The sequence below is a fragment of the Oncorhynchus masou genome, chromosome 32, assembly GCF_036934945.1.
Source record: "Oncorhynchus masou masou isolate Uvic2021 chromosome 32, UVic_Omas_1.1, whole genome shotgun sequence".
Taxonomy (NCBI): Eukaryota; Metazoa; Chordata; class Actinopteri; order Salmoniformes; family Salmonidae; genus Oncorhynchus; species Oncorhynchus masou.
Window position 1 is genome coordinate 74,179,586 of NC_088243.1, and position 26,419 is coordinate 74,206,004.

Below are 26,419 nucleotides of genomic sequence, written 5' to 3' on the forward strand. Positions count from 1 at the left end.
AACCAATATACACAGGCAGTCCGGAAAGCAAAGGCTAGCTTTTTCAAACAAAAATTTGCATCCTGTAGCACAAACTCCAAAAAGTTCTGGGACACTGTAAAGTCTATGGAGAATAAGAGCACCCCCTCCCAGCTGCCCACTGCACTGAGGCTAGGAAACACTGTCACCACCGATACATTCACGATAATTGATAATTTCAATAAGCATTTTTCTACGGCTGGCCATGCTTTCCACCTGGCTACCCCTACCCCGGTCAACAGCCCTGCACCCCCCACAGCAACTTGCCCAAGCCCCCCATTTCTCCTTCACCCAAAACCAGATAGCCGATGTTCTGAAAGAGCTGCAAAATCTGGACCCCTACAAATCAGCCGGGCTCGACAATCTGGACCCTCTCTTTCTAAAATTATCCTCCACAATTGTTTCAACCCATATTACTAGACTGTTCAACCTCTCTTTTGTATTGTCTGAGATCCCCAAAGATTGGAAAGCTGCCGTAGTCATCTAGACCTAAACTGTTACAGACCTATATCTATCCTTCCCTGCCTTTTAAGGTCTTCAAAAGCCAAGTTAACAAACAGATCACCGACCATTTCGAATCCCACCGTACCTTCTACGCTATGCAATCTGGTTTCCGAGCTCGTCATGGGTGCACCTCAGCCACACTCAAGGTCCTAAACGATATCATAACCGCCATCGATAAGAGACAATACTCTGCAGCTGTATTCATCGACTTGCCCAAGGCTTTCGACTCTGCCAATCACCACATTCTTATCAGCATACTCAACAACCTTGGTTTCTCAAATGACGGCCTAGCCTGGTTCACCAACTACTTCTCAGACAGAGTTCAGTGTGCCAAATCGGAGGGCCTGTTGTCCGGACCTCTGGCAGTCTCTATGGGGGTGCCACAGGGTTCAATTCTCGGGCCGACTCTTTTCTCTGTATACATAAATGATGTCTCTCTTGCTGCTGGTGATTCTCTGATCCACCTCTACGCAGACGACACCATTCTGTATACCTCTAGCCCTTCTTTGGACACTGTGTTAACAAACCTCCAGACGAGCTTCAATGCCATATAACTCTCCTTCCGTGGCCTCCAACTGCTCTTAAATGCAAGTAAAACTAAATGCATGCTCTTCAACCGATCACTGCCCACACCTGCCCGCCCCTCCAGCATCACTACTCTGGACGGTTCTTTAATATGTGGACAACTACAAAAACCGAGGTGTCTGGTTAGATTGTAAACTCTCCTTCCAGACTCAAGAAGTTAAAGAGATAGGGGGCGCTCTTTTAATTTTTGGATAAAAAACGTTCCCGTTTTAAACAAGATATTTTGTCACGAAAAGATGCTCGACTATGCATGTAATTGACAGCTTTGGAAAGAAAACACTCTGATGTTTCCAAAACTGCAAAGATATTATCTGTGAGTGCCACAGAACTAATGCTACAGGCGAAACCAAGATGAAATTTCATACAGGAAATGGTCCAGATTTTGAATGCGCTGTGTTCCAATGTCTCCTTATATGGCTGTGAATGCGCAAGGAATGAGCCTGCACTTTCTGTCATTTCCCCAAGGTGTCTGCAGCATTGTGACGTATTTGTAGGCATATCATTGGAAGATTGACCATAAGAGACTACATTTACCAGGTGTCCGCCCGGTGTCCTCCTCCAAAATTATTGCGTAATCTCCAGCTCCATGCGCGTTTCAATTTGCTTCAGAGGAGAAAGCCAACTGCCACGAGTGATTTATCATCGATAGATATGTGAAAAACACCTTGAGGATTGATTCTAAACAACGTTTGCCATGTTTCTGTCGATATTATGGAGTTAATTTGGGAAAAGTTTGCGTTGTAATGACTTAATTTTCGGTTGTTGTTTTTACCCAAACGTGATGAACAAAACGGAGCAATTTGTCCTACAGAAATAATCTTCTTTGAAAAACTGAACATTTGCTATCTAACTGAGAGTCTCCTCATTGAAAACATCTGAAGTTCTTCAAAGGTAAATGATTTTATTTGAATGCTTTTCTTGTTTTTGTGAAAATGTTGCCGGCTGAATTCTAGGCTTATAGCTATGCTAGCTATCAATACTCTTACACAAATGCTTGTTTAGCTATAGTTCAATAGCATATTTTGAAAATCTGAGATGACAGTGTTGTTAACAAAAGGCTAAGCTTGAGAGCAAATATATTTGTTTCATTTCATTTGCGATTTTTATGAATAGTTAACGTTGCGTTATGCTAATGAGCTTGAGGCTATAACTGGATACAGGTTTTTTTCATGGCCAAACGTGATGAACAAAACGGAGCGATTTGTCCTACACAAATAATATTTTTTGAAAAACTGAACATTTGCTATCTAACTGAGAGTCTCGTCATTGAAAACATCTGAAGTTCTTCAAAGGTAAATGATTTTATTTGAATGCTTTTCTTGTTTTTGTGAAAATGTTGCCGGATGAATTCTAGGCTAATAGCTATGCTAGCTATCAATACTCTTACACAAATGCTTGTTTAGCTATAGTTCAATAGCATATTTTGAAAATCTGAGATGACAGTGTTGTTAACAAACGTCTAAGCTTGAGAGCCAATATATTTATTTCATTTCATTTGCGATTTTCATTAATAGTTAATAGTTATGCTAATGAGCTTGAGGCTATAAATAGGATCCCGGATACGGGATTGCTCGTCGCATGAAGTTAAGCATCACCAATCCAAAATCAAATCTAGAATTGGCTTCCTATTTCACAACAAAGTATCCTCCACTCATGCTGCCAAACATACCCTCGTAAAACTGACTATCCTACCGATCCTCGACTTTGGCGATGTCATTTACAAATCAAATCAAATCAAATTTATTTATATAGCCCTTCGTACATCAGCTGATATCTCAAAGTGCTGTACAGAAACCCAGCCTAAAACCCCAAACAGCAAGCAATGCAGGTGTAGAAGCACGGTGGCTAGGAAAAACTCCCTAGAAAGGCCAAAACCTAGGAAGAAACCTAGAGAGGAACCAGGCTATGTGGGGTGGCCAGTCCTCTTCTGGCTGTGCCGGGTGGAGATTATAACAGAACATGGCCAAGATGTTTAAATGTTCATAGATGACCAGCATGGTCGAATAATAATAAGGCAGAACAGTTGAAACTGGAGCAGCAGCACGGCCAGGTGGACTGGGGACAGCAAGGAGTCATCATGTCAGGTAGTGCTGGGGCATGGTCCTAGGGCTCAGGTCCTCCGAGAGAGAGAAAGAAAGAGAGAAGGAGAGAATTAGAGAATGCACACTTAGATTCACACAGGACACTGAATTGGACAGAAGAAGTACTCCAGATATAACAAACTGACCTTAGCCCCCCGACACATAAACTACTGCAGCATAAATACTGGAGGCTGAGACAGGAGGGGTCAGGAGACTCCATCCGAGGACACCCCCGGACAGGGCCAAACAGGAAGGATATAACCCCACCCACTTTGCCAAAGCACAGCCCCTACACCACTAGAGGGATATCTTCAACCACCAACTTACCATCCTGAGACAAGGCTGAGTATAGCCCACAAAGATCTCCGCCATGGCACAACCCAAGGGGGGGCGCCAACCCAGACAGGATGACCACATCAGTGAATCAACCCACTCAGGTGACGCACCCCTTCCAGGGACGGCATGAGAGAGCCCCAGTAAGCCAGTGACTCAGCCCCTGTAATAGGATTAGAGGCAGAGAATCCCAGTGGAAAGAGGGGAACCGGCCAGGCAGAGACAGCAAGGGCGGTTCGTTGTTCCAGAGCCTTTCCGTTCACCTTCCCACTCCTGGGCCAGACTACACTCAATCATATGACCCACTAAAGAGATGAGTCTTCAGTAAAGACTCAAAGGTTGAGACCGAGTTTGCGTCTCTGACATGGGTATAGCCTCCAACACAAAATAGCCTCCAACACTACTCAGCAAATTGGATGCAGTCTATCACAGTGCCATCTATTTTGTCACCAAAGCCTCATATACTACTCACCACTGCAACCTGTATGCTCTTGTTGGCTGGCCCTCGCTTCATATTCGTCGCCAAACCCACTGGCACCAGGTCATATATAAGTCTTTGCTAGGTAAAGGCCCACCTTATCTCAGCTCACTGGTCACCATAGCAGCACCCACACATAGCACGCGCTCCAGCAGGTATATTTCACTGGTCACCCCCAAAGCCAATTCCTCCTTTGGCCGCCTCTCCTTCCAGTTCTCTGCTGCCAATGACTGGAATGAATTGCTGAAGCTGAAGACTCGTATTTCCCTCTCTAACTTTAGGCACCAGCTATCAGAGCAGATCACAGATCACTTCACCTGCACATAGCCCATCTGTAAATTGCCCATCCAACTACCTCATCCCCATACTGTTATTTTTTTCTTCTCCTTTGCACCCCAGTATCTCTACTTGCGCATTCTTCTTCTGCACATCTATCACTCCAGTGTTTAATTGCTAAATTGTATTTATTTAGCCACTATGGCCTATTTATTGCCTTACTTCCCTCGTTTTACCTGATTTGCACACACTGTATATAGAATTTTCTATTGTATTGTTGACTGTATGTTTGTTTATTACATGTGTAACTCTGTGTTGTTGTTTGTGTCACACTGGTTTGCTTTATCTTGGCCAGTTCGCAGTTGTAAATGAATACTTGTTCTCAACTGGCCTACCTGGTTAAATAAAGGTGAAATAAAAAATAACAAAATGCATTTCATGTGTCTTGGTTTGAATCCAGAAATATTAACCAGAGATATTTGAGAACCGCTGGACCAGGCTTCGTACAAAGTTTCCCGAGATCTCCCGTGGAGAAATTGTTCCTGGGACTCATGATAGGTTGGGAGCAGCATGTGTGTCTGGTTTTGTATGGTTTGAATAAGGTTTAGTATAAAAAAAGGAATGGAGTGTGGATAGGAGATGTTACAGGAGATGTCTTTAAACCTTTCCATGAACTTTTCTTGAAGACAACAAAATTACAATGGTAGCTTGGTTGAATAAGCTCTGAATTAAGGAGCATTAGTGTTAAATATATGTGAGAGTGATTGATAAGAGTGAAAATGGAGGTGTGGTGAGCATCTTAACCCTATATCAAAGTCAAATTAAATGTAGCTCTCAGACAATTATTTTCTGAATGTCTCATATCATTTACAGCAAGGGAGAAAGTGAATGTTTATGACTGGGAACTTCAATAAAACTGATATGACGATGACAAAAGACTGGTTAAAGATGAGAAAAAGTAGCCAAGGACATTTAAGTCTCCACCAACCATAGAGCAAACAGCAAGTATTATATCATAACTTAATACAATAAAAAGCTCTACAAAGTAGAGACAGATCGACTTGATTCAAAAGAGACAGATCGACTTGATTTAAAAAGAGATGAGAGGTTGAAGAAAAGGGAAAGGTAATGAATGTGTATAAAAAGAGAGGAGAGAGAAGTGTAATAAAAAAGGAAAGATGGTTAATATAATAAGAATGTATTGAGAACATTCAAGCACACTTTTTTTTGTTGAATGACCAATTGCAGCATCCCTTGCTTGAGGGAATTGTATTTATTTTTTATTTAACTAGGCAAGTCAGTTAAGAACAAATTCTTATTTTACAATGGCGGCTTACCCCGGCCAAACCCGGACAACACTGGGCTAATTGTGCGCCGCCCAATCACGGCCAGATGTGATGCAGCCTGGATTCAAACCAGGTACTGCAGTGCCGCCTCTTGCTCTGAGCTGCAGTGTCTTAGACCACTGTGCCACTTGGGAGCCCAGTATGTTTACTAAGGTTCTTAACCTTGTATGTTAGGATAGTAAAATCTGTGTGGGAGTGGTTACGTACGCCAGGTCTAAATATGGATTTTGACTGTTTATTAATGAAACATCATTATTAAAATAAAGAATGATAGTTGCTTTTGACTATCAAAGTGCACAATTCAAATTAATGAGTGGTCACTGGATGGCGATTTGTTTTTATTCAAAAAACGTTTAGTTTCTAGTCTGTTAATGGAACCACTATGACCTCATATCAACACTCCCATATAAGATACCACATTCCATTACTGTAAAAGGATAGTCAGTACAACTATAAGATGTAACAATTTTGGGAAATAGACTACTCCGTTTCATTAAACTGTCAAGAAAATGTTGTGCCTGTAAATTCATTTTTACTGTTTTCAGAATTCAAGTCTCTTCTGGTAACTGTATTATTGCTACCAGTGGATCTAATGTTCAAGCTCACATTTGTATTAATATCCACATGGCAGTCAGACAGATTCACAGGTACAGTATGGTATCAATACAACCATTAAAACAAACACGTAATTTAAAAACAACAACTGAAATCCATGACATTTTAGGTACGTTTAAGACGTTTCACAAGAGGTGCTAAACTTGTAAACATTTGTGTACATACACAATCTTAAAATGAGCTTTTCACTATTCTGCTCAATTTATAATATCATGAAAGTGTATACCATTCTCTGTGCCTATGCAGTTGGAACCAAAGATGAGTCTCCTCTAATGGGGTGACGTTCCTCTGTGTTCTTATGCATGACGTAGTACTTCTTAGCCACAGGGTACTTGATGCACTACAATAGGATCAAATAGACAACTTTATTTGTAGCCGGGGTAAGCACACACACTCAAAATAAAGATTCTTACAGAAGTTTCAATATTCATATCAATATTTGGATTACACCAGAGGAGGCTGGTGGGAGGAGCTATAGGAGGAAGGGCTCATTGTAACGGAATAACGGAATAAATGGAACAGAGTCAAACATGTGGTTTCCATTTTTGATGCATTTGCATTCCATTTAAGCCGTTACAATGAGCCCGTCCCTCTATAGCTCCTCCCACCAACCTTCCACAGTGTGTATTACACATTGTGTTACCTTCCACAGCAGAAAGCCGAGCAGAGCCAGAAGTAGCAGTCCTACCATTACAGAGAGGAAGATGACCCACCAGGCGACCTTAGCCCAGATGGCAGCCTTCCTCTCAGGGAACACTGTCAGCCTCACCTGCAAACACACCATCAAACTGAAGGTGCTTTACAGTATTTAGTTGAAACAGCAAACACTCCATCATGCCATCAAAATGAAGGTACTTTACAGTATTTAGCTGAGACAACAAACACCAACAAACGCCATCATTATATTTCTAAATAAACAAGCATAAGCATGTTTGTACCTGGGTTCCAGATTTCTCAGTCTTCCTAAGCCCAATATTCTCTGCAGAGTCTGTCAAGCTGAGAGTGGCATCCAGCACAATGTCCAGGTAGTTTAATGAACTGTAGTCCTATGATGGGATACGCAGAGAACAAAGAAACTGCACTGAAACTGGACGACACAATGTCTATGCAACAGAATTAGGTGTTATGTGCATGAAGAACCTGTAGTAACAAACATAAGGGAAATAGGCACCTCAAGGAAAGTACTGTTCCAAAGGCGAGCTTGAAGAAACACCACTGCAGTACTGTCCAAACCCAGCAGAGGGCACCTTATCTCTACACATTTCAACTCGTCTGAGCATGTCTGCAAGAAAGTGAGCGGGGTTCAAAAATTAGTCTCTCCACTCAGCAATGACTTGGCAAAAACAAAACAAAAAATGAATTGTTTAGAATCTAAGATGGGGCAGGGGGGGGGGTGATAAGTTGACATATGGTATTGTTTTAAGATGGTCATACTATGGACCCCTTTAGGTATCAAGTATTCAGATTTTTTTATTTGATTAAATATTTACTACTAAACACCATAGAAGCGCATTAAAAAACACATTCATAAATGGAAAAAAGGACAGTTAAAAAAGAAATCACAAGAAGCAAGGTTTTGAACTGTTTGTCCTAAATCTGGGAAATATTTTTAAAAAATCTGGAAATATATATTTTTACACATTCTACACATTTTTTGGGGTAGGCAAGAAGCTACCTTCCTACATAGTAGTTTGGGGGTGGGGGTGCTGGGATTTTTCATAATTTTTGTTGTTGTTGCCTGCCCAACAAACTTCTATATTGGTTCGGTAATCCTATTGGTCTGCTAATACAGGACTAGTAAAGGCCTTTTGTGAAAAAATGGAAACTAAATGTATTTGAGTAACTTGAGTCTGATAATTATCTGTACAAAACAGTTCATCTGATAATACTTGTGGAAAATAAAAAAAACTTGCTTGATACATGTTTTCCAGTTCATTGAAATACTTTGCGAATGCAACTTTTTTCTATGTGGAGACTGAAATGGTCTATTCAATCCTTTTACTAGACACTCTTAGCTAGAGCAACTTACAGTAGTGAGTGCATACATTTTCATACTGGTCACCCCTTGGGATTCAAACCCACAACTCTAGCATTACATGCTCTACCACCTGAGCCACATCACAAACCACTTGATGTTTCAATGTACTCAATTACTGTATTGTAAATAGTTTTTCTTCATGGTGATGGAAAGTCTACAGGTACAAACGTAGTAGATGACCAACCTACAGTATGTACAACACAGTAATGTACATTTACATTAAGTGGTTTGTCAGGATGGTTAATTAACACTGAAACAAAATGTGGTTGCTTTCCATGTTATTTGATCAATAAAAATATTACATCTGATGTGGATGTTTTGGATCTTTTCCCATAACTTTGCATCTTTTGATGTAAATGTTTGAATGTTTAAATGTTTACCGGTTATCTTCAGAAAGTTCCGTGACACTTGTGTTGGTCGCAGAGCAAAAGGGAGAACTCCATTGTGTTCACGAGTGCCTCAGCAGTCCATAGATTGATCATATTAGTGTGTAGCCCAAACTGTTTGGCAGCTACAGACAGAAGTTGGTTGATCGGGTGAACCAACTTCAGACGAGTCTCCTGACCCTTGTGGGGGTCGTAGAGCAAAACGGAGAACACCATCAGGTTCGTGAGATTCTCCCCTTTCCATAATAGTTTGTATGTCAAACCGTTTGAATGCTACATCTTTTTTTATGAGAATACCGATTTTCAGCATGTCTCATGGTCTGACAAACACCGCTCTAACTTTGCCACCTTTCACCGCAGATGCAGAAGTGTGACACTGGCAGATGTGGTGGATTGAGATGCATCCTATGCAAAAAACAGATATCTCTATCTCTTAAATTGTTGGATTTTGATGGGGATTTTCTTTGATATGCAACTTAGATTGACACACCGGTGCGTCAATTGACTCAAGTGGGTTAAACACATGATAGTTGCTTCAAATGAATGTTCTCTTACCAGAGATTTGTATTTTCTTTTCTTTGACAGGAAGGAGAATCCATCCTCAGATGAGAAAGCTTCCTGATGAGCATCTCGTCTTTTTCTTGAATTATCACGAGAGCCCTAGAGTTAAATATCATAATTAGGAAGATGTGCATTAACTACATCTTACAAACAGACAAAATAGGCATCTTACGCCAATTGTGTGAATGATAATGCATATAAATCATTGGTTACTACACCACTTGCAAAAAAAGAGCACTTGTGAAAGAGATTCACTCAAGATCCAGTAACCTATCGATATTACCTCAGAATTGATGCTCAGAAGAATTTACCTTTATATGTTGGACAGGACTGATCTCCTTTAGCGGAGAGCAGGGAACGTTCTGTATGCCTTCACTGTGGATCTGCACCAGGTACAGCAGCCATTTCCCCACTGCGTTCTCCTTGGGCCAGTAGATATTCAGCGACGCATTGGCAAAGGATTTCAGTGGCCTGCCCAAATTCCATATCTGTTAAAGTTGACAAATAGATTGACAAATAGATGTATTTAATAAGCATATATTTTGGGGGAACATTTTATACGCCCAGTCAGAGCAGTGTACAAAGGCATATGGAATTTCGATAATCACCAGGGAACAATAGCATTTTGAACCACAAATCAATGAGCTCACCCTGAATTCATATTCCACAAGGGTTCCAATATCATCCTCTGATTTCATGGCGCTCTCTCCCTTTACAGCTCCTCCAAAGCTGACCTGGGAGGGCCTGGCCAGTCTGAGAACAAACACATCTCATAAACCTTAATTCCTTCACCACATTAAGGTTTGCGTCCCAAATGGCACTCTATTCCCTATGTAATGCACTACTTTTGATAAGGTCCCATAGTGCTCTGGTCAAAAATAGTGCACTAAATATTGAATAGCTTGCAATTTGTGACACAAACTATATTTTCATGACAGGAGCTCTTCAAATATGTTAGCTAAAAGGGTGGGTTTTTATTTTACCAGGCAAGTCAGTTAAGAACAAATTCTTATTTTCAACGACGGCCTAGGAAACTGCCTGTTCAGGGGCAGAGCAACAGATTTGTACCTTGTCAGCTCGGGGGTTTGAACTTGCAACCTTCCGGTTACAAGTCCAACACTAACCACTAGGCTACCCTGCCGTCCCAATAAGCAGCAGCAGAACTAATACAGCAGCAGCAACAGCAAAACAAATACCATGTCCGTACACCCACCCAAATACTTGTAGTTGAAGCTCAAAAACTACTTTGGCCTTTGCTTCACTTGCTTGTATCTTCTGCACACTTGTCCTGCAACCAAAATACTACTCTGTTAGAATAATCTGTGTGTGACTGGTGTAGAGCATACAAAAGAGACAGACTCAAATGTTCCATTTATTACCCAGAGTTAATGGGTCCTCTAACAAACATTTACAGTATGTGCACTGTTATACTTACGTTTCAAGCTGCAAGGTAACATTTACATCAGTTGTGCTCAGAGAGATGCGGGAAGTGGACAATATTACATAGAAAGTAACCTAAGGGACACAAATGTTTCTTACTTACAATGGACAACTATTCAATTGTGGTATCATAGAAAAAATTAATGTTTTAGACATACACAACATGACTACTCACTTCAGCATCTCTTTTGAATGGGTTTCCCAGTTCACAGTCTGTCAGTGTACCATTGTCATTGGGGTTGCACTTCACTAGTACTTCCTGTAGGGTCAACATATCCAATCAGGGAGCCAGACTTTTGAGTCATATGATAGCAGCTGATAATTTAATGAAACTATAGGCAGTGATGTAAAAACATACACTACATGACCAAAAGTATGTGGACCCCTGCTCGTCGAACATCTCATTCCAATATAATGGTCATTAATATGGAGTTGGTCCAAACTTTGCTGCTATAACAGCCCGCTCTTCTGGGAAGGCTTTCCACTAGATGTTGGAACATTTCTGCGGAGACTTGCTCTATTCAGCCACAAGAAAATAAATGAGGTCGGGCACTGATGTTGGGCGATTAGGCTGGAATAGCCAAATCCAGTAATTTGAAGTGGTGTCCATTTTATTTACCTATTTATTACCCTGGAACAATTATGGTATTGGTGATGTTTAACTTCAGAAATCAAGAAGATGGGTGGTCATATTTTCATTGATTTTACAGTATCCTGAATAGAATCATGGCTAATTAACATTATTGTAACTCCTAAGGCCAGTATACTGTACAGTGATTTTACCAAAAATGTATGGTACGGCGAAGGCCAGTGACTTACTGAAATGTGGTTGAAGTATAATGATGAGAATGAAAGAGAGTCAGGGAGTTTGATGATCAGATGACTCTGATGGGCATCATCACCCTCCCTATTGGTCACATTGACCTCCAAAGCTATGTCCTCATCTCCAGCAGAGATTACTGGAATACCTCTTTCACTAGAAAGACATGAGCCTTATCATTACCAAAGCACTACATTGACAACAGCCATATTGAGCAGAGGAGGCTGGTTGGCGGAGATAGGAGGACATGCTTATTGGAAAGACTGGAATGGAAAGGTATCAAACACATGGAAACTCTTTGTTTGATATCTTTCCATATATTCTAACCCAGTCTTTACAAAGAGCATGTCCTCCTATATCTCCACCCACCAGCCACCACTGCATTACAGGGTTCATGTAACCGAATACATAATACGTTGAATGTAGTCAAGAGGGACTTCTGGGTAACATTCTAATCACACATTTAGTTTCTACCTGGGCAGTGGGGTGAATACATCTTGACCCAGTAGTTTTGGTCTGGAACAGAACCTGTACTGTAGCTCCAAGTTACTTTGGCAAATGTTATCACTCCCACAACCTTTATTTATGAAGATAACCTGAAAAAGTTGAATTTAGTTCTTAAGACTCACAATAACTGTTTCATAACTACTAGGCTTATATCTCCACACACACACACATAGGTACACACACACGCACGCACGCACGCACGCACACACACACACACACATAGGTACACACACACACACACGTTTACCTCTGAGGTGGCTGTACTCTGCTCATAGAGGCTGAGTATTGGAGTAAGTGCAGGCAGGGGACTCTTGCTTTCTGTCTTACTGTCATTCAGTAAGGACACAGAGACAGAGATGGGGATGCTGTGCAGTCTGTCCTTGATATCACCCTTGAACAGATGGAGAGAAATGGTACTGTATTTTCATGATCGAGGAAATAGTGGCTTTATAAACAAAGTGTGTTGTTGTCTTATGACCCATGGTTGTCCCTTGACCCTAGTCTATTTGGAGGAAGACACACTTTGATTTCTTCATGAACCACTGAATTAAGACTACAGTTGTGACGAGATGGAAAAATGCAGAGTCACTACCAATAGCTTGAGTTGGGTCTCAGTGCACTTCTCTTTGCCCTGCCCTGCTAGCTCCAGGACTCCCTGGGACTGAAACAGAAACGCCATCCTGGAGGAACGCCTCTGTTTCCTCGTCTCAGCGTCAGCCTCGAAGGCATAGTTGACAGCTATAGGAAGAGAACGCATCGCATAAGTTCCGGAAGCACAGTGTACATAAAGCGTCAAGAGTACAGTGTCCATATTAGGACAGCCTCAATCTCAGCAGTACCAGGGAATGGTCATTTAGGAGGCTGAAGGTAAGGAACTTACTCAGCCTGGGGTTGTAGGATGGTGGCTGTGCTGTGTAGGTAAAGCATGCCCGTGCCTTGAATGTACTATGCAAATGTAGACAATAATATGTTGGGTTTCATTACGGCAGTGTATTGATATTTGTTTATATGTTGTTTCTTGAAAGTCTTACCATTTGTGTTTGTCACAGTGCTCTGCCGCCATATTGATTGTACTTGGGGTGATTCGTAAGTCCTCTCTGATATTGACTACTGGCCTTGCCCTGTAAGCAAATCCAAGTAAATAAAAATGACCAGTGGACACCACCAAGTTCAAAACTTGATGATGAGTAGAATATACTTGAATCAGGTGTGTTGAAACTATAGGATATACTATAAATCCTGTGTGTTCTCTCAGGACTAAGATTGAGGAACACAGATATGATGTCATCAAGGCAAAGTTACCTGTAGACAAATATGGAATCTGAGAGTGATCCAACAGCCAAGTCAGGGTAATGATTGCCATCCATGTCTATTTTGCCAGTCAGAGAAAATCCAAATCGTCTTATATTATACGATTCTGCTGTTATAATCTACAATGACAAGAGATACTGTTTGTGACAAAATGTAGTTTGTGTTCAACATTCTTCAAACTTTCTTGAGAGATTGGGGTGGTCATCACTCAGATGCAGGTGTTCCAGTTTAATGTAAAGGCTCCCACCTGTGCTGTCTTTTTGTGGATTCCACCTGAGGAGCCATAGTAAAGGAACACTCGACCTACACCATCATAGGGAGCCCCCACAGCAATATCTGTCAAGTAAAAAATAAAGTTGAGGTCTGAATTTATGAGGGAGATGGGTCGCTAAGATGTTCCCAAAGCCGAGAGAAAGGTTTAAGTTAACTCCTCTGAAAGTAATGAAGAAACCTCAGCCAACCTTCATAACCGTCCTGATTGACGTCTCCAATGTTCTCAACTGCGAGACCGAACATGGAGTCTTTGTTCCCATCCAGACGGACAGGCTCAATCTTCTCCCACTCTCTTCCCCTGTTGTTGATGTAGATGTACACTGCCCCTCCGACCACCCCTTCTTTTAAGAAAAACTCGGGTGCCCCCACAGCAAGGTCGTCCCACCTGGAATCCCCAAAATACCCGACCAACAGAATTACATACAATACATTAAAGGTCCTCCCACATTAAAGGTCCTCCCACATGGTTCTCCCACATTAAAGGTCCAATGCAGATGTTTTTATGTCAATATCAAATCATTGATATTGTCAAGTATTCATACCCCTTGACTTATTCCACATTTTGCTGTCTTATTGATTAAATATTTTTCTCACCCATCTACTCACAATACTCCATAATTTACATACGTATTCACACCCCTGAGTCAATACTTTGTAGATGCACCTTTGGCAGGAATTACAGCTGTGAATCTTTCCGGGTAAGTCTCTAAGAGCTTTGCACACCTGAACTGTACAATATTTGAACATCCTTTTTTAAAATTCTTCAAGCTCTGTCAAGTTGGTTGATGATCACTGCTAACATCCATTTTCATATCTTTCCATGGATTTTCAAGCCGATTTAAGTCAAACTGTAACTCGGCAACTCAAGAACGTTCAATGTCATCTTGGTAAGCAACATCAGTGTATATTTGACCTTATGTTTAGGTTATTGTCCTGCTGAAAGGAGAATTTGTCTCCCAGTGTCTGTTGGAAAGCAGACCGAACCAGGTTTTCCTCTTGGATTTTGCCTGTGCATAGCTCTATTCTGTTTCTTTTTATCCTTATAAACTCACGAGTCATTGCCGATGACAAGCCTACCCATAACATGTAGGCCGTCATTGTAAATAAGAATTTGTTCTTAACTGATTTGCCTAGTGAAATAAAGGTGAAATAAAACAAATTTAAAACATGATGCAGCCACCACAATGCTTGAAAATATGAAGAGTGGTACTCAGTGATGTTTTATTTGCCCTAAACATAAGACTTTGTATCCAGGACATAGAAGTAATTTCTTATTTTTGCAGTTTTAATTTAGTGCCTTCTTGCAAACAGGATGCACGTCGTTTTTGAATATTTTTATTCAGTACAACAGTGATCATCAACTCGGTTCAGCCTATGGACGATTCTTCTCTTGACGGATGGTCCGGGGGCTGGAACAGGCATGATCGGCAAGTAGCCTAGTGGTTAAGAGCATTGGGCCAGTAATCAAAAGGTCACTGAAGTTTGAATCCCCAAGCCGACTAGGTGAAAAATCTGTAGATATGCCCTTGAGCAAGGCACTTAACCCTAATGTATGTCGCTCTGGTTAAGAGTGTTTACTAAAATGTAAACATCACTAGCACAGTGAAGCTGCTACATACAGACCTGTAATCATCTGCCACTTTAATAAATGGAACACTAGTCACTTTAATAATGTTTACATATCTTGCATTACTCATCTGAAATGTATATACTGTATTCTATACTATCTATTGCATTTAGCCTATGCCACTCTCACATTGCTCATCCATATATATATATATATATATATATATGTATGTATATATTCTTATTCCATTCCTTACTTAGAATTGTGTGTATTGGGTATTTGTTGTGGAATTGTTAAACATTACTTGTTAGATATTGATGCACTGTCGGAACTAGAAGCACAAGCATTTCGCTACACTTGCAAAAACATCTGCTAACCATGTGTATGTGACCAATAAAATTGTATTTTATTTGGTAATTACAAAAAGTTTGTAGACTGCAAGAAGCCCAAACAGATACTGTATAACATTTGACTAAAACATAATCATTTCATTTGTCTTTTAATTATGCGTGGGAATACTTGGGAAATTAAAATCACTTGGAACTGATTTCCTGGTGTTTTTACGGTTTATTATGCCCCCTCCAAAAAAGTTGATAAATATATTTATTTCTATATTCTTATTCCATTCCTTACTTAGATTGTGTGTATTGCTGCGGAACTGTTAGATTACTTGTAAGATATTGCTGCACTGTCGGAACTAGAAGCGCAAGCATTTCGCTACACGCACAATAACATCTGCTAACCATGTGTATGTGACCAATAATTTGATTCGATGCAATTTAGATTTTTTTTTTAAATTTTCACTGACCTACACATAATAACCCATAATGTCAAAGTGGAATTATATATATTTTAAATGAAAAGCTGAAATGTCTTGAGTCAATAAGTATTCAACCACTTTGTTATACATTTGCTTAACAAGTCACATAATAGGGTTTAACAACTTTTGAATGACAGCTAGATAACCCCACACATACAATTATCTCTAAGGTCCCTCAGTCGAGCAGTGAATTTCAAACACAAATTCAACCACAAAGACAGGGAGGTTTTCCAATGGCTCACAAAGGGCACCTATTGGTAAAAAAAACAGATATTGAATAGCCATTTGAACCTAGTGAAGTTATTAATTACACTTTGGATGGTGTATCAATACAACCAGTCACTACAAAGACACAGGCGTCCTTCCTAACTCAGTTGCCGGAGAAGAATGAAACCGCTCAGTGACTTCACCATAAGGCCAAGGGTGACTTTAAAACAGTTCCAGAGTTTAATGTCTGTGATAGGAGAAATCTGAGGATGAAACAACATTGTAGTTACTCCACAATAATAACCTAAATGATAGAGTGAAAGGAACAAAGCCTTTACAGCAGGGTACCCCAACTGGCGGCCCGCGGCCTCCCAAGTTCAGTTTTTTTTTTTTTTTTTAATTGCATCTACACATACATACATATATATATATATATATATTGGCAGACCAGGGGGTTTGGTCAAGAATTAGCTCGGTTTCAAGGGTGTTTATTTAAATAATAAATCAAAAGAAAAGGATAGGTCACCCCCATGAGACCCTCTCCGGGATACCGTCTTCTGGGCTCCTGGTCTTGCTGTATCCTGTCGGGCACAAAAACTGAAAAACTTTAGCTCGGGCACCGTCTCCAACTATTCTGACGTTACCTTTCTCCCCCCTGTCCCTTCTCTTGTGTGCTGCGCTTCTGGCAGCTTTATGGGACTCGTACAGCTGGTGAGAAATCTGCCCTTGATTACCCACCAACCACAATCAGCCCCAATTAGTCCTGGCCGGAGAGCCCGTCGAGACCTGGCACGTTCAGCAGAGGGAGCCATTGCCTCGTGATGTAGACTCCGTCTGCCACCAGGCCTCGACAAGTCTCCCCTGGTGGCTGACCTGCTATTCATATATTGTGGCGTACAGCAGGTAATATATATATATATATATATATATATATATATATATGGATGGATGAGCAATGGCCGAGCGGCATTGGCAAGATGCAATAGATGATATAAAATACCATATATACATATGAGATGAGTAATGCAAGATATGTAAACATTATTAACCTTTCTAGGGCACAACATTCGGCTGTTAAGGCAGCGCGCAAAATTCAAAAATATTTTTTTGAAATATGTAACATTCACACATTAACAAGTCCAATACAGCAAATGAAAGGTAAACATCTTATTAATCTACCCATCATGTCCGATTTAAAAAATGCTTTAGATTGAAAGCACCACATATGATTATGTTAGGTCATAGCCAAGTCGAAAAATCACACAGCCATTTTTCCAGCCAAAGATAGGAGTCACAAAAAGCAGAAATATAGATACAATTAATCACTAACCTTTGATGATCTACATCAGATGACACTCATAGGACATCATGTTACACAATACATGTATGTTTTGTTCGATAATGTACCCAAAAATATACAATTTACATTGGCTCCTTACGTACAGTAATGTTTTGATTCCAAAACATCCGGTGATTTTGCAGAAATACTCATAATAAACATTGATAAAAGATACAAGTGTTATTCACAGAATTAAAGATAGACTTCTCCTTATTAATGCAACCACTGTGTCAGATTTCAAAAAAAACTTTACGGAAAAAGCCTAATCTGAGAACGGTGCTCAGAACCCAAAACAGCCAGAGGAATATCTGCCATTTTGGAGTCAACAAAGTTAGAAACAACACCATAAATATTCACTTACCTTTGATGATCTTCATCAGAAGGCGCTCCCAGGAATCCCAGGTTGACAATAAATGACTGCTTTGTTCCATAAAGTCTGTCATTTATGTCCAAATAGCCACTTGTTGTTAGAGTGTTCAGCCCAGTAATCCATCTTCATGAGGCGCATGTATGAAATCAATCTTTAGGACGTTTTTAACATAAAACATCAATAATGTTCCCAACTGGAGAATTCCTTTGTATTCAGAAAAGCACTGGAACAAGAGGTTAACTCTGTCGGGAGCGTGCGTCATGAGACCAAGGCACTCTGCCAACCACTCACTCAAAGCAGTCTCATGAGCCCCTCCTTTACAGTAGAATCCTCATTCAAGTTTCTAAAGACGGTTGACATCTGGTGGAAGCTGTAGGAAGTGCAACTTTATCCATATCTCAATGTGTATTCGGTAGGCCAAGCTTTGAAAAACTACAAACCTCAGATGTCCCACTTCCTGGTTGGATTTTTCTCAGATTTTGCGCCTGCCATATGAGTTCTGTTATACTCACAGACATCATTCAAACAGTTTTAGAAACTTCAGAGTGTTTTCTATCCAATACTAATAATAATGTGCATATATTAGCATCTGGGAAAGAGTAGGAGGCAGTTCACTCTGGGCACGCTATTCATCCAAAAGTGAAAATGCTGCCCCCTATCGTAAAATAGTTAAAGTAGAATTATTAAAGTGACTAGTGATCCATTTATTAAATTGGCCAATGATTTCAAGTCTGTATGTAGGCAGTAGCCTCACTGTGTTAGTGATGGCTGTTTAACAGTCTGTTGGCCTTGAGATAGTAGCTATTTTTCAGTCTCTTTAACAGCAAACTGGGATAGGGATTGATTGAATATGTCCGTAAACACACCACACCACCACACCACACCTTTAAAATCTTCAAAGTGGGCAAAGATTGTATTTAGTTTGTCCAGAAGAATTTTAAATTCAGGCCTATGTACACAACACAATGTGGAAAAGTGAAAGGTTGTGAATACTTTCTGAAGGCACTGTAAGTATCTTACTGTGATTGTTTTAAATTAAAATGGGTTAAAAGAAACAAAAATAGCTTCTTAGCAAGAATTTTGCTCTGTCTGTCTGAGTGTGGTCTGAGTGTTGAAGGAATTCTGAAAACTATCAACCAATTTACCCCCTGGTGATGTCAGGTGAGGCCAAAACTCCATCCCAAGAAAACAGCCTTAAATTTCAGGTTGTCTTTTCAAACAGTTCTCAAACACTAAAAGGGCATTATCATAATTTTCGCAATATTATTCCAATTTCATAGTGAGGAAAATATTGTATATAAAACACAGAAAAATCTAATGTTTGACTGAACTGGGCCTTTAACAAGACCTACTGTATACAAATCGTGCATCACAATAATATTGCTTCTCTTCTGAAATGTGCATTTGGTCACTTGCTCCCACAAATCTTAAAGACATGCTGGGGAACCGGCGAATGTTTAGTATTTTTTAAACCTCCTGCTTTGGGCTGGATGTGTCCATGTGTAGTTCATACATGCATAGTGTATGTGCAGAATTACTATCACCTCGATTAACCACGAACTCCCTAGTTTGAAATAAACTGTTTTTCTGGAAGCTGTGCTGCACCATTTCCCCACCATTTTCCCCCACATGGGACAGCCCCCTAGCAATTCTAGTCATTGAGCTTCAGCCCCTCACCATTTGAGTGACAGCTAGCAAGATGCACAAACAGCAGAGCGAGAGAGAGAGAGAGCAATGATGTGGTGCACATCATTGCTGATATGTGACTTAGTAGGCAATTTTCAGGGGACCACTTAGGGACCACTACTTTCAGAACTATGTACCGGAGAATCTCTTTAAAGCATTGAATTGGTGGAGGCACGGCTAGTGAGAGTTTCCACCATATTTGGTATACCAGTAATTTCCTTTCAAATCATTGAAAGGAAGTGAACAATGCACATTTCGGGAGGAAGGGGAGATAATTGTGACAAAGCTACTGGCTGAAATCTGTACCCATCAGCGTTGAGGTCCACCACGGCTATGTCGTAGCCAAAGGAGGAGGCCAGGCCTGGGCCTTTAAGGATGTTTTCCACAGATAGACTTCTTTCAGCCAATGGGTCTCTCTTCAGAAATGCCACCTCCCCACTGAAACCGCCTCGTGGTGCCCCAGACACTATAGTCAGCTGGCCCTTCTTGGTGAGGGCCATTCCAGAGTCGATTGAGAACCCTGGAAAAAAGACAGCAATTACTCAATGTTAGCAACTGCAGTGCTACCACGATGAACAGGGGGTCCCGTTCTGCTCAGTTGTTAGAGCATGGTGCTTGCAACACCTGGGTTGTGGGTTAGATTCCCACGGGGAACCAGTATGAAAATGGATGCACTCACTACTGTAAGTCGCTCTGGATAAGAAAATAGTCTGCTAAATGACTAAAATATAAATTGTGCACAATGGTCCAAGTCTATGGGAAAGGGAGATGTAATTCACAATATGTGTAAATAAATAGTATGAATCAATACGAAACATGCCATTCTTTACATTTTTAAGAGAGTAAAGCATCCTTACTGCATCACGTACACCAACAGTATAAAAAACCGAACAAAAGTATTGATGAAATTGACCACAAAACCAAGCACTTCTGTGTTTTCCTTTCACTGTGATTGAATAGAGGATGAAGAAAGGTCTATCCCATCTAAACTGACCTAGATAACTGTTGTTAAGGAGAGGGATGAGGTCACGGTCAAGTCTGTCCACATCCCCAGTTTCACAGGGCTCTTCATTTGACACTTCAAGGTTGTCTAGGGACTCCATTCTCACAATTCCTGTGACAGGCAGATGGAGAATAATGTGAATAATTGACCCTTGGGAATAAATTAAGTTGTTTTGAATTAATTTTAATATAATGCTGTGGACACCAGGGTCCTTAAACAGGCATAAATCCGAGGTAAAAATTAAAAGAAAGCATCTATAATAGAGACTGTCAAAATGTTTCAACCTGTCGGGGCTTTTCAAGACAAAACTAGGTCTGATCTCAGTTGCATTGACACCGACAGCTCATTCCAATATCAGTGCATTGTGTTCTGACTGCAAGTGTGTTTGAATGTCCCAATCATACAGTATATGAATACCATGTCTCATACATATCAGATACATATCATAATTCAGTGCATCAGTGCATCATATTTTTACATTAACAATTTGTAAGTCGCTCTGGATAAGAGCGTCTGCTAAATGACTTAAATGTAATGTAAACAAGATGAAACCCATTCTAAAAGTATCTCCCAATTCAAAACATGTACCTTTCCACTGGTAAGCTCCGGGGCCCCCAAACAGCAGAGATGTGTTGTCCTTGGCGAAGGCGGCAGAATGACCTTGTTGACAGTATCCGAACCAATCAGGATTCTTAGGCTTATCCTTGATGTGTTTTCTGTCATCACAGATCACCCTCCTCCAGATTCTATGGGCATCACTCTTGTGGAGATCTTCCCCCAGGATATAGCACTGACCGAATACGAGGTTAGGAGTGTCAGGATTGGTGCTCCACTCCTGGTATCGATGTGCGCAGGTCTGTGGTGGGGAGAATGATAGAAATTCTCTCAGATGTAAGGAATTCTAAGTCATAAACAAAGGGGTTTGATTTATAATGAAAATGTGCTTTTTTGCTAACTTCACTGAAACCCTGAAATGTTGTCCTTTCCGAGTCAATTAAATTCCTTGAATTAAAAACAAAACAATATAAGTTTATTACAAAACAAACCAAACAAACCAAAAAAATATATAAGTTTATTATTGTCAACAAATGGCAATTCAAAGATTAAAGTACACAATATTTACAATACCATAACGCTTTGACCAGGGCCTTGGCTTGTCACTCGTACACCCATCCATTGGTCTTTGACATCCTTGCTTTTAACAAACTCTGGGGAACATTCATTTTCAAACACAAAAGTTAGCGTTCACGCACATTAATGTTAAATACACATTAACAAAATCACACATATTTTCTTAACAGCAATCAAACACACAAAAACCTATTACACGTGAGTGGAAGCAAACAAACCATCATTGTCAAGCTTGACACGCTCACAGCTCTTAGAATCAGTGGTGAGCTCACACTGGTAGATTCCTCCTGTAACTTCAATTTTGGTAAATGACTTGGCGCGTGGTGCTCCAACCAGCAATCTAGGAAAAATATATCAAAGTGTTGTACATTGATGTAAAACTCACATGCAGCTCTACAATAAAATATTCAAACTAAAAATAACTTTGTCACTGCTGGTCTGAGTTGTATCAATCAATCAATCAATGTTATTTTATAAAACCCTTTTTACATCAGCAGTTGTCACAGTGCTTTACAGTTATCCGGCCTAGACCCCAAAGAGCAAGCAAAGCAGACGTGAAAACAGAGAGGCCAGGAAAAACTCCCTAAAAGGAAGGAACTGAGGGTGAAACCTAGAGAGCAACCAGGCTCAGAGAGGTGGCCCATTCTCTTCTGGTTGGACCGGCTAGAGATTAAGAGTAGCCATTAAGGCTAGATCGTTTCTCAGTTCATATTGTGTACTTATATAAGACAGATGGGTAAACAGACAGGATAGAGGACACACAAATAAATGTATATATGACAAGCAAGATCAGATAACAGTATGTATGGGACACTGTTAATCATTTCTTACAAGAGGCCAACTCACAGTTTCTTATTGACAGGATTCAGTTGATGGTGCAGTGCCAGGGAGAATCCAAACAGGCTTCCTGGATCACCATTTTTCCTCAGAACATGCTTTGTGTCCGTGTCCAGATTGAAAGCTGAGATGTGAAATGGTAGGCAGGACAAAAGAAACCACAGGTCCAGTAGGAGGCCCCACCATTGAATTGACATGTTGGTGTTGTTGGTACAACTCTCTGTTCTAGCTAACCCAATAGCTTCTTCTGTGGTGTCCTCGTGTTGTGAAGCCGAATGGGAGGGCAACACTACAGAAATGGGATGTGACTCGGCACTGGCTGCAGTATACAGTGTTGACAGACAGGGTGTGGTTCAAGGGTAATTTAGCTCAAAGAACTCAAGCATTTCACATGTTTATTGTTTGATTGCTTTTGTTAATATTTACCTTGTTCCATTCTAAGGATATGAGGAACTTCACACCCTTGGATCAAAAGTCTGGTGGGTTTGTTCACAGCAGCAAATCAGTGATATTGTACTGTATCAACGGTGTTGATCACTTGATAATACTAAAGGGAAAACTGTGCAAGACCATGAGAAATGGCTAAAAGGAGAACATGTACAGTATGTAACTGCTCACTTTCATGATCACTGTCGTGATTACAGCTGTTATTTGTCTAAAGTAGTGAAACTTCATCTTGACAGTAGATGTGTTTTTTTTAGTTATTCAAGGAGTAAGGAATAATTCAAAGCACATGTTAGATTGTAAGACATAACAGAGTGGTGTAACATGAACATGGTCACATTTCTGTCAATGACATTACAATTGATACACCATCAGGAAGGAACATTTTACATGATGATGTTGTCACGTTCGTAATAAGGATCAGACCAAGGCGTAGCGCTGTAAACGTACATTCTTATTTATTTAAAGAATGAACACTGAACAAAATGTGACGTTATACAAACGAGTGCTGACAGGCAACTACACATAGACAAGATCCCACCAACACCAAAGGGAAATTGATACCTAAATATGATCCTCAATCAGAGACAACGATAAACAGCTGCCTCTGATTGGGAACCACATCAGGCCACCATAGACATACAAATCACCTAGACCTACAAACACATTGACATACAAAAACCCCTAGACAACACAAAAACTAGCGTACCCAGCCTAGTCACGCCCTGACCTAACCAAAATATAAAGAAAACTGAGATATCTAAGGTCAGGGCGTGACAGATGTAGTCTTTCACCAGATGCCGCTGTTTCACCAGTTTAGAACATAATTATCTTACCAGTCTCACAGTCAAAACGTAGGTCAATGTGGTGAATCTTATAATTATGAACCACATCGATGTTCTCTCTCAGTTGTAATCTATTCAAAACTGCTAATATACTGTAGTCTATTGGTCATGGTTTATGCAACCAATTTTATTTATCTTGTTGGCCTTCACTGTTTTATCTCATTAAACAATTAAATCATCAAAAATGCATTCTGTTTTAGCAATCAGCTGGAAAAGTAGAGAGGCTTGACCCCTCAAAATTTGAATAAATTGAAACTTGAAAAGAAAGGTACAAGTGACTCCAGTTCACCATATTCTTCATGCATATTGCACTTTGTACATGCAACTCAAATTACTATGTTTGCCTAAACTGTACTCAGTATTGTCAAAACTAACAGTATAGTGGACTACTGGGGAGAATCAAACTCACTCTTCAGCCAATACCTTGTAGTCAAATATATCCTATTGTTTGAGAATAACAGCAAGCGAATGGAGTTATAGTGAAGTTCTTATTCATAACGGGTAGAAGTAGCTACATCAGTGGATATAGCAAAAAGGGTGAGGGGGTCACATTCAGGGGAATAAGACCAAGAGGTTCCATTTGTGTTTAGCTAGAATAAGGAGGGAGGGCTTCCAGAACGATTGGGCTGTGACATTTTCCACTGTGGTCTTTTAGCCATCTGCAATGAAACCAACAAACACAAAACATGTCCAGAGACAAACAATGATGCCTGGAAACTTGAACATCAGTGTGTTTTGGTGTTAGAGGTGTGAATTCTACAGGGGCTACTCTTCCTATAACAGACTCACTTTCACACCAGGTGCAGTGTGGGTGGAACATATCATAGAGACATTCTCACATGAGTTTGAGACCAGCTAACAAACAACAATTATGTGCCATTGTATATAATTCGCTGGATTTATATTTTGTTGAGAGCTCCACATGATGTTGACTGTACTTGTGTGTTTCTTTGAGGCAAAACACAACTGCATATCATTCACATATTCTGCAGAGTAGCAGCAAGACTTTTGGAACTTATTGGGGGATTTATTGGGCTCAACAAAGACATTCAGGTTGACCCACTGGGTCAGTTCAACGAGTAGTTTTGATTTACATTTGGTTGAGCTGACAACGAACTGTGAATTCAACATGAAATCAACAACAAATGTAACCATTGTCAGGATTTGGCCAGGGTTGTTCCGGGTTTTGGTCACTAGATGCCCCCATTGTGCTTTTTGACCTCATGTTTTTTCCCTTGTTCCCCATTATTATTTGCACCTGTGCCTCGTTTTCCCCTGATTGTATTTAAACCCTTAGTTTCCCTCAGTTCTGTGCTCTGTGTTTGTATGTTAGCACCCAGCCCTAGTGTTCTGTGTATTCTTGTCATTTCCGGTGGATGCTCTTGTGGAATTCTGTTTTTGTTTTTGAGTTTCTCTTGAGGCTTTTTTGTGCTATACCTACCACCTTTTGGATTTGCCATTTTGTATTGAAGGACTTCTCCTTTTTTACTTTATTAAATACACCGTCTTAAGTACTGCTGTGTCTGCCTCATCTTTTCACATTGCAAAAATCAGAAACTTTCTGTCCAAAAATGATGCAGAAAAATTAATCCATGCTTTTGTCACTTCTAGGTTAGACTACTGCAATGCTCTACTTTCCGGCTACCCGGATAAAGCACTAAATAAACTTCAGTTAGTGCTAAATACGGCTGCTAGAATCCTGACTAGAACCAAAAAATTTGATCATATTACTCCAGTGCTAGCCTCCCTACACTGGCTTCCTGTCAAAGCAAGGGCTGATTTCAAGGTTTTACTGCTAACCTACAAAGCATTGCATGGGCTTGCTCCTACCTATCTCTCTGATTTGGTCCTGCCGTACATACCTACACGTACGCTACGGTCACAAGACGCAGGCCTCCTAATTGTCCCTAGAATTTCTAAGCAAACAGCTGGAGGCAGGGCTTTCTCCTATAGAGCTCCATTTTTATGGAACGGTCTGCCTACCCATGTCAGAGACGCAAACTCGGTCTCAACCTTTAAGTCTTTACTGAAGACTCATCTCTTCAGTGGGTCATATGATTGAGTGTAGTCTGGCCCAGGAGTGGGAAGGTGAACGGAAAGGCTCTGGAGCAACGAACCACCCTTGCTGTCTCTGCCTGGCCGGTTCCCCTCTTTCCACTGGGATTCTCTGCCTCTAACCCTATTACAGGGGCTGAGTCACTGGCTTGCTGGGGCTCTCTCATGCCGTCCCTGGAGGGGGTGCGTCACCTGAGTGGGTTGATTCACTGATGTGGTCATCCTGTCTGGGTTGGCGCCCCCCCCCCCTGGGTTGTGCCGTGGCGGAGATCTTTGCGGGCTATACTCAGCTTTGTCTCAGGATGGTAAGTTGGTGGTTGAAGATATCCCTCCAGTGGTGTGGGGGCTGTGCTTTGGCAAAGTGGGTGGGGTTATATCCTTCCTGTTTGGCCCTGTCCGGGGTGTCCTCGGGTGGGGCCACAGTGTCTCCTGACCCCTCCTGTCTCAGCCTCCAGTATTTATGCTGCAGTAGTTTATGTGTCGGGGGCTGGGGTCAGTTTGTTATATCTGGAGTACTTCTCCTGTCCAATTCGGTGTCCTGTG

At 40.7% G+C, this 26,419-nt stretch overlaps 1 protein-coding gene across 3 annotated transcripts; it reads right to left on the reverse strand.

Moving 5' to 3' along the window:
• Positions 1–299: 299 nt before the first annotated feature.
• On the reverse strand, positions 300–22,847 carry LOC135526576 (integrin alpha-6-like). Of its 3 annotated transcripts, XM_064955074.1 has the most exons (26): positions 22,542–22,846; positions 21,914–22,035; positions 21,693–21,772; positions 21,153–21,420; positions 20,556–20,675; positions 19,868–20,081; positions 13,761–13,957; positions 13,547–13,635; positions 13,291–13,418; positions 13,020–13,109; positions 12,869–12,933; positions 12,581–12,726; positions 12,236–12,379; positions 11,956–12,077; positions 11,481–11,637; positions 10,837–10,920; positions 10,657–10,736; positions 10,435–10,509; positions 9,872–9,974; positions 9,533–9,709; positions 9,216–9,320; positions 7,408–7,518; positions 7,175–7,282; positions 6,880–7,005; positions 6,463–6,576; positions 300–3,224 (listed from the first exon to the last, which is right to left on the reverse strand). In XM_064955074.1, exons 1-25 carry the CDS (start codon positions 22,727–22,729, stop codon positions 6,475–6,477), a joined length of 3,201 nt encoding a protein of 1,066 aa, XP_064811146.1. In that variant the 5' UTR covers positions 22,730–22,846; the 3' UTR covers positions 300–3,224; positions 6,463–6,474. The 3 variants fall into 3 exon arrangements, 2 of the variants coding, with proteins under 2 accessions (XP_064811146.1, XP_064811145.1); XM_064955073.1 differs by lacking the exon at positions 300–3,224 and having other exon boundaries at positions 5,843–6,576; XR_010453321.1 differs by lacking the exons at positions 300–3,224; positions 6,463–6,576; positions 6,880–7,005; positions 7,175–7,282 and adding an exon at positions 8,655–9,065 and having other exon boundaries at positions 7,432–7,518; positions 22,542–22,847.
• Positions 22,848–26,419: the final 3,572 nt, after the last annotated feature.

Coding starts and splice junctions, on each gene's coding strand:
- LOC135526576 (XM_064955074.1), bottom strand. CDS start 22,729: ATGTCAATTCAATGGTGGGGCCTCCTACTGGACCTGTGGTTTCTTTTG. Junction 7,283..7,407: donor GGAACAGTACTTTCCTTGAG/GTGCCTATTTCC, acceptor ATCCCATCATAG/GACTACAGTTCATTAAACTA. Junction 7,006..7,174: donor CTGAGAAATCTGGAACCCAG/GTACAAACATGC, acceptor GTGTGTTTGCAG/GTGAGGCTGACAGTGTTCCC.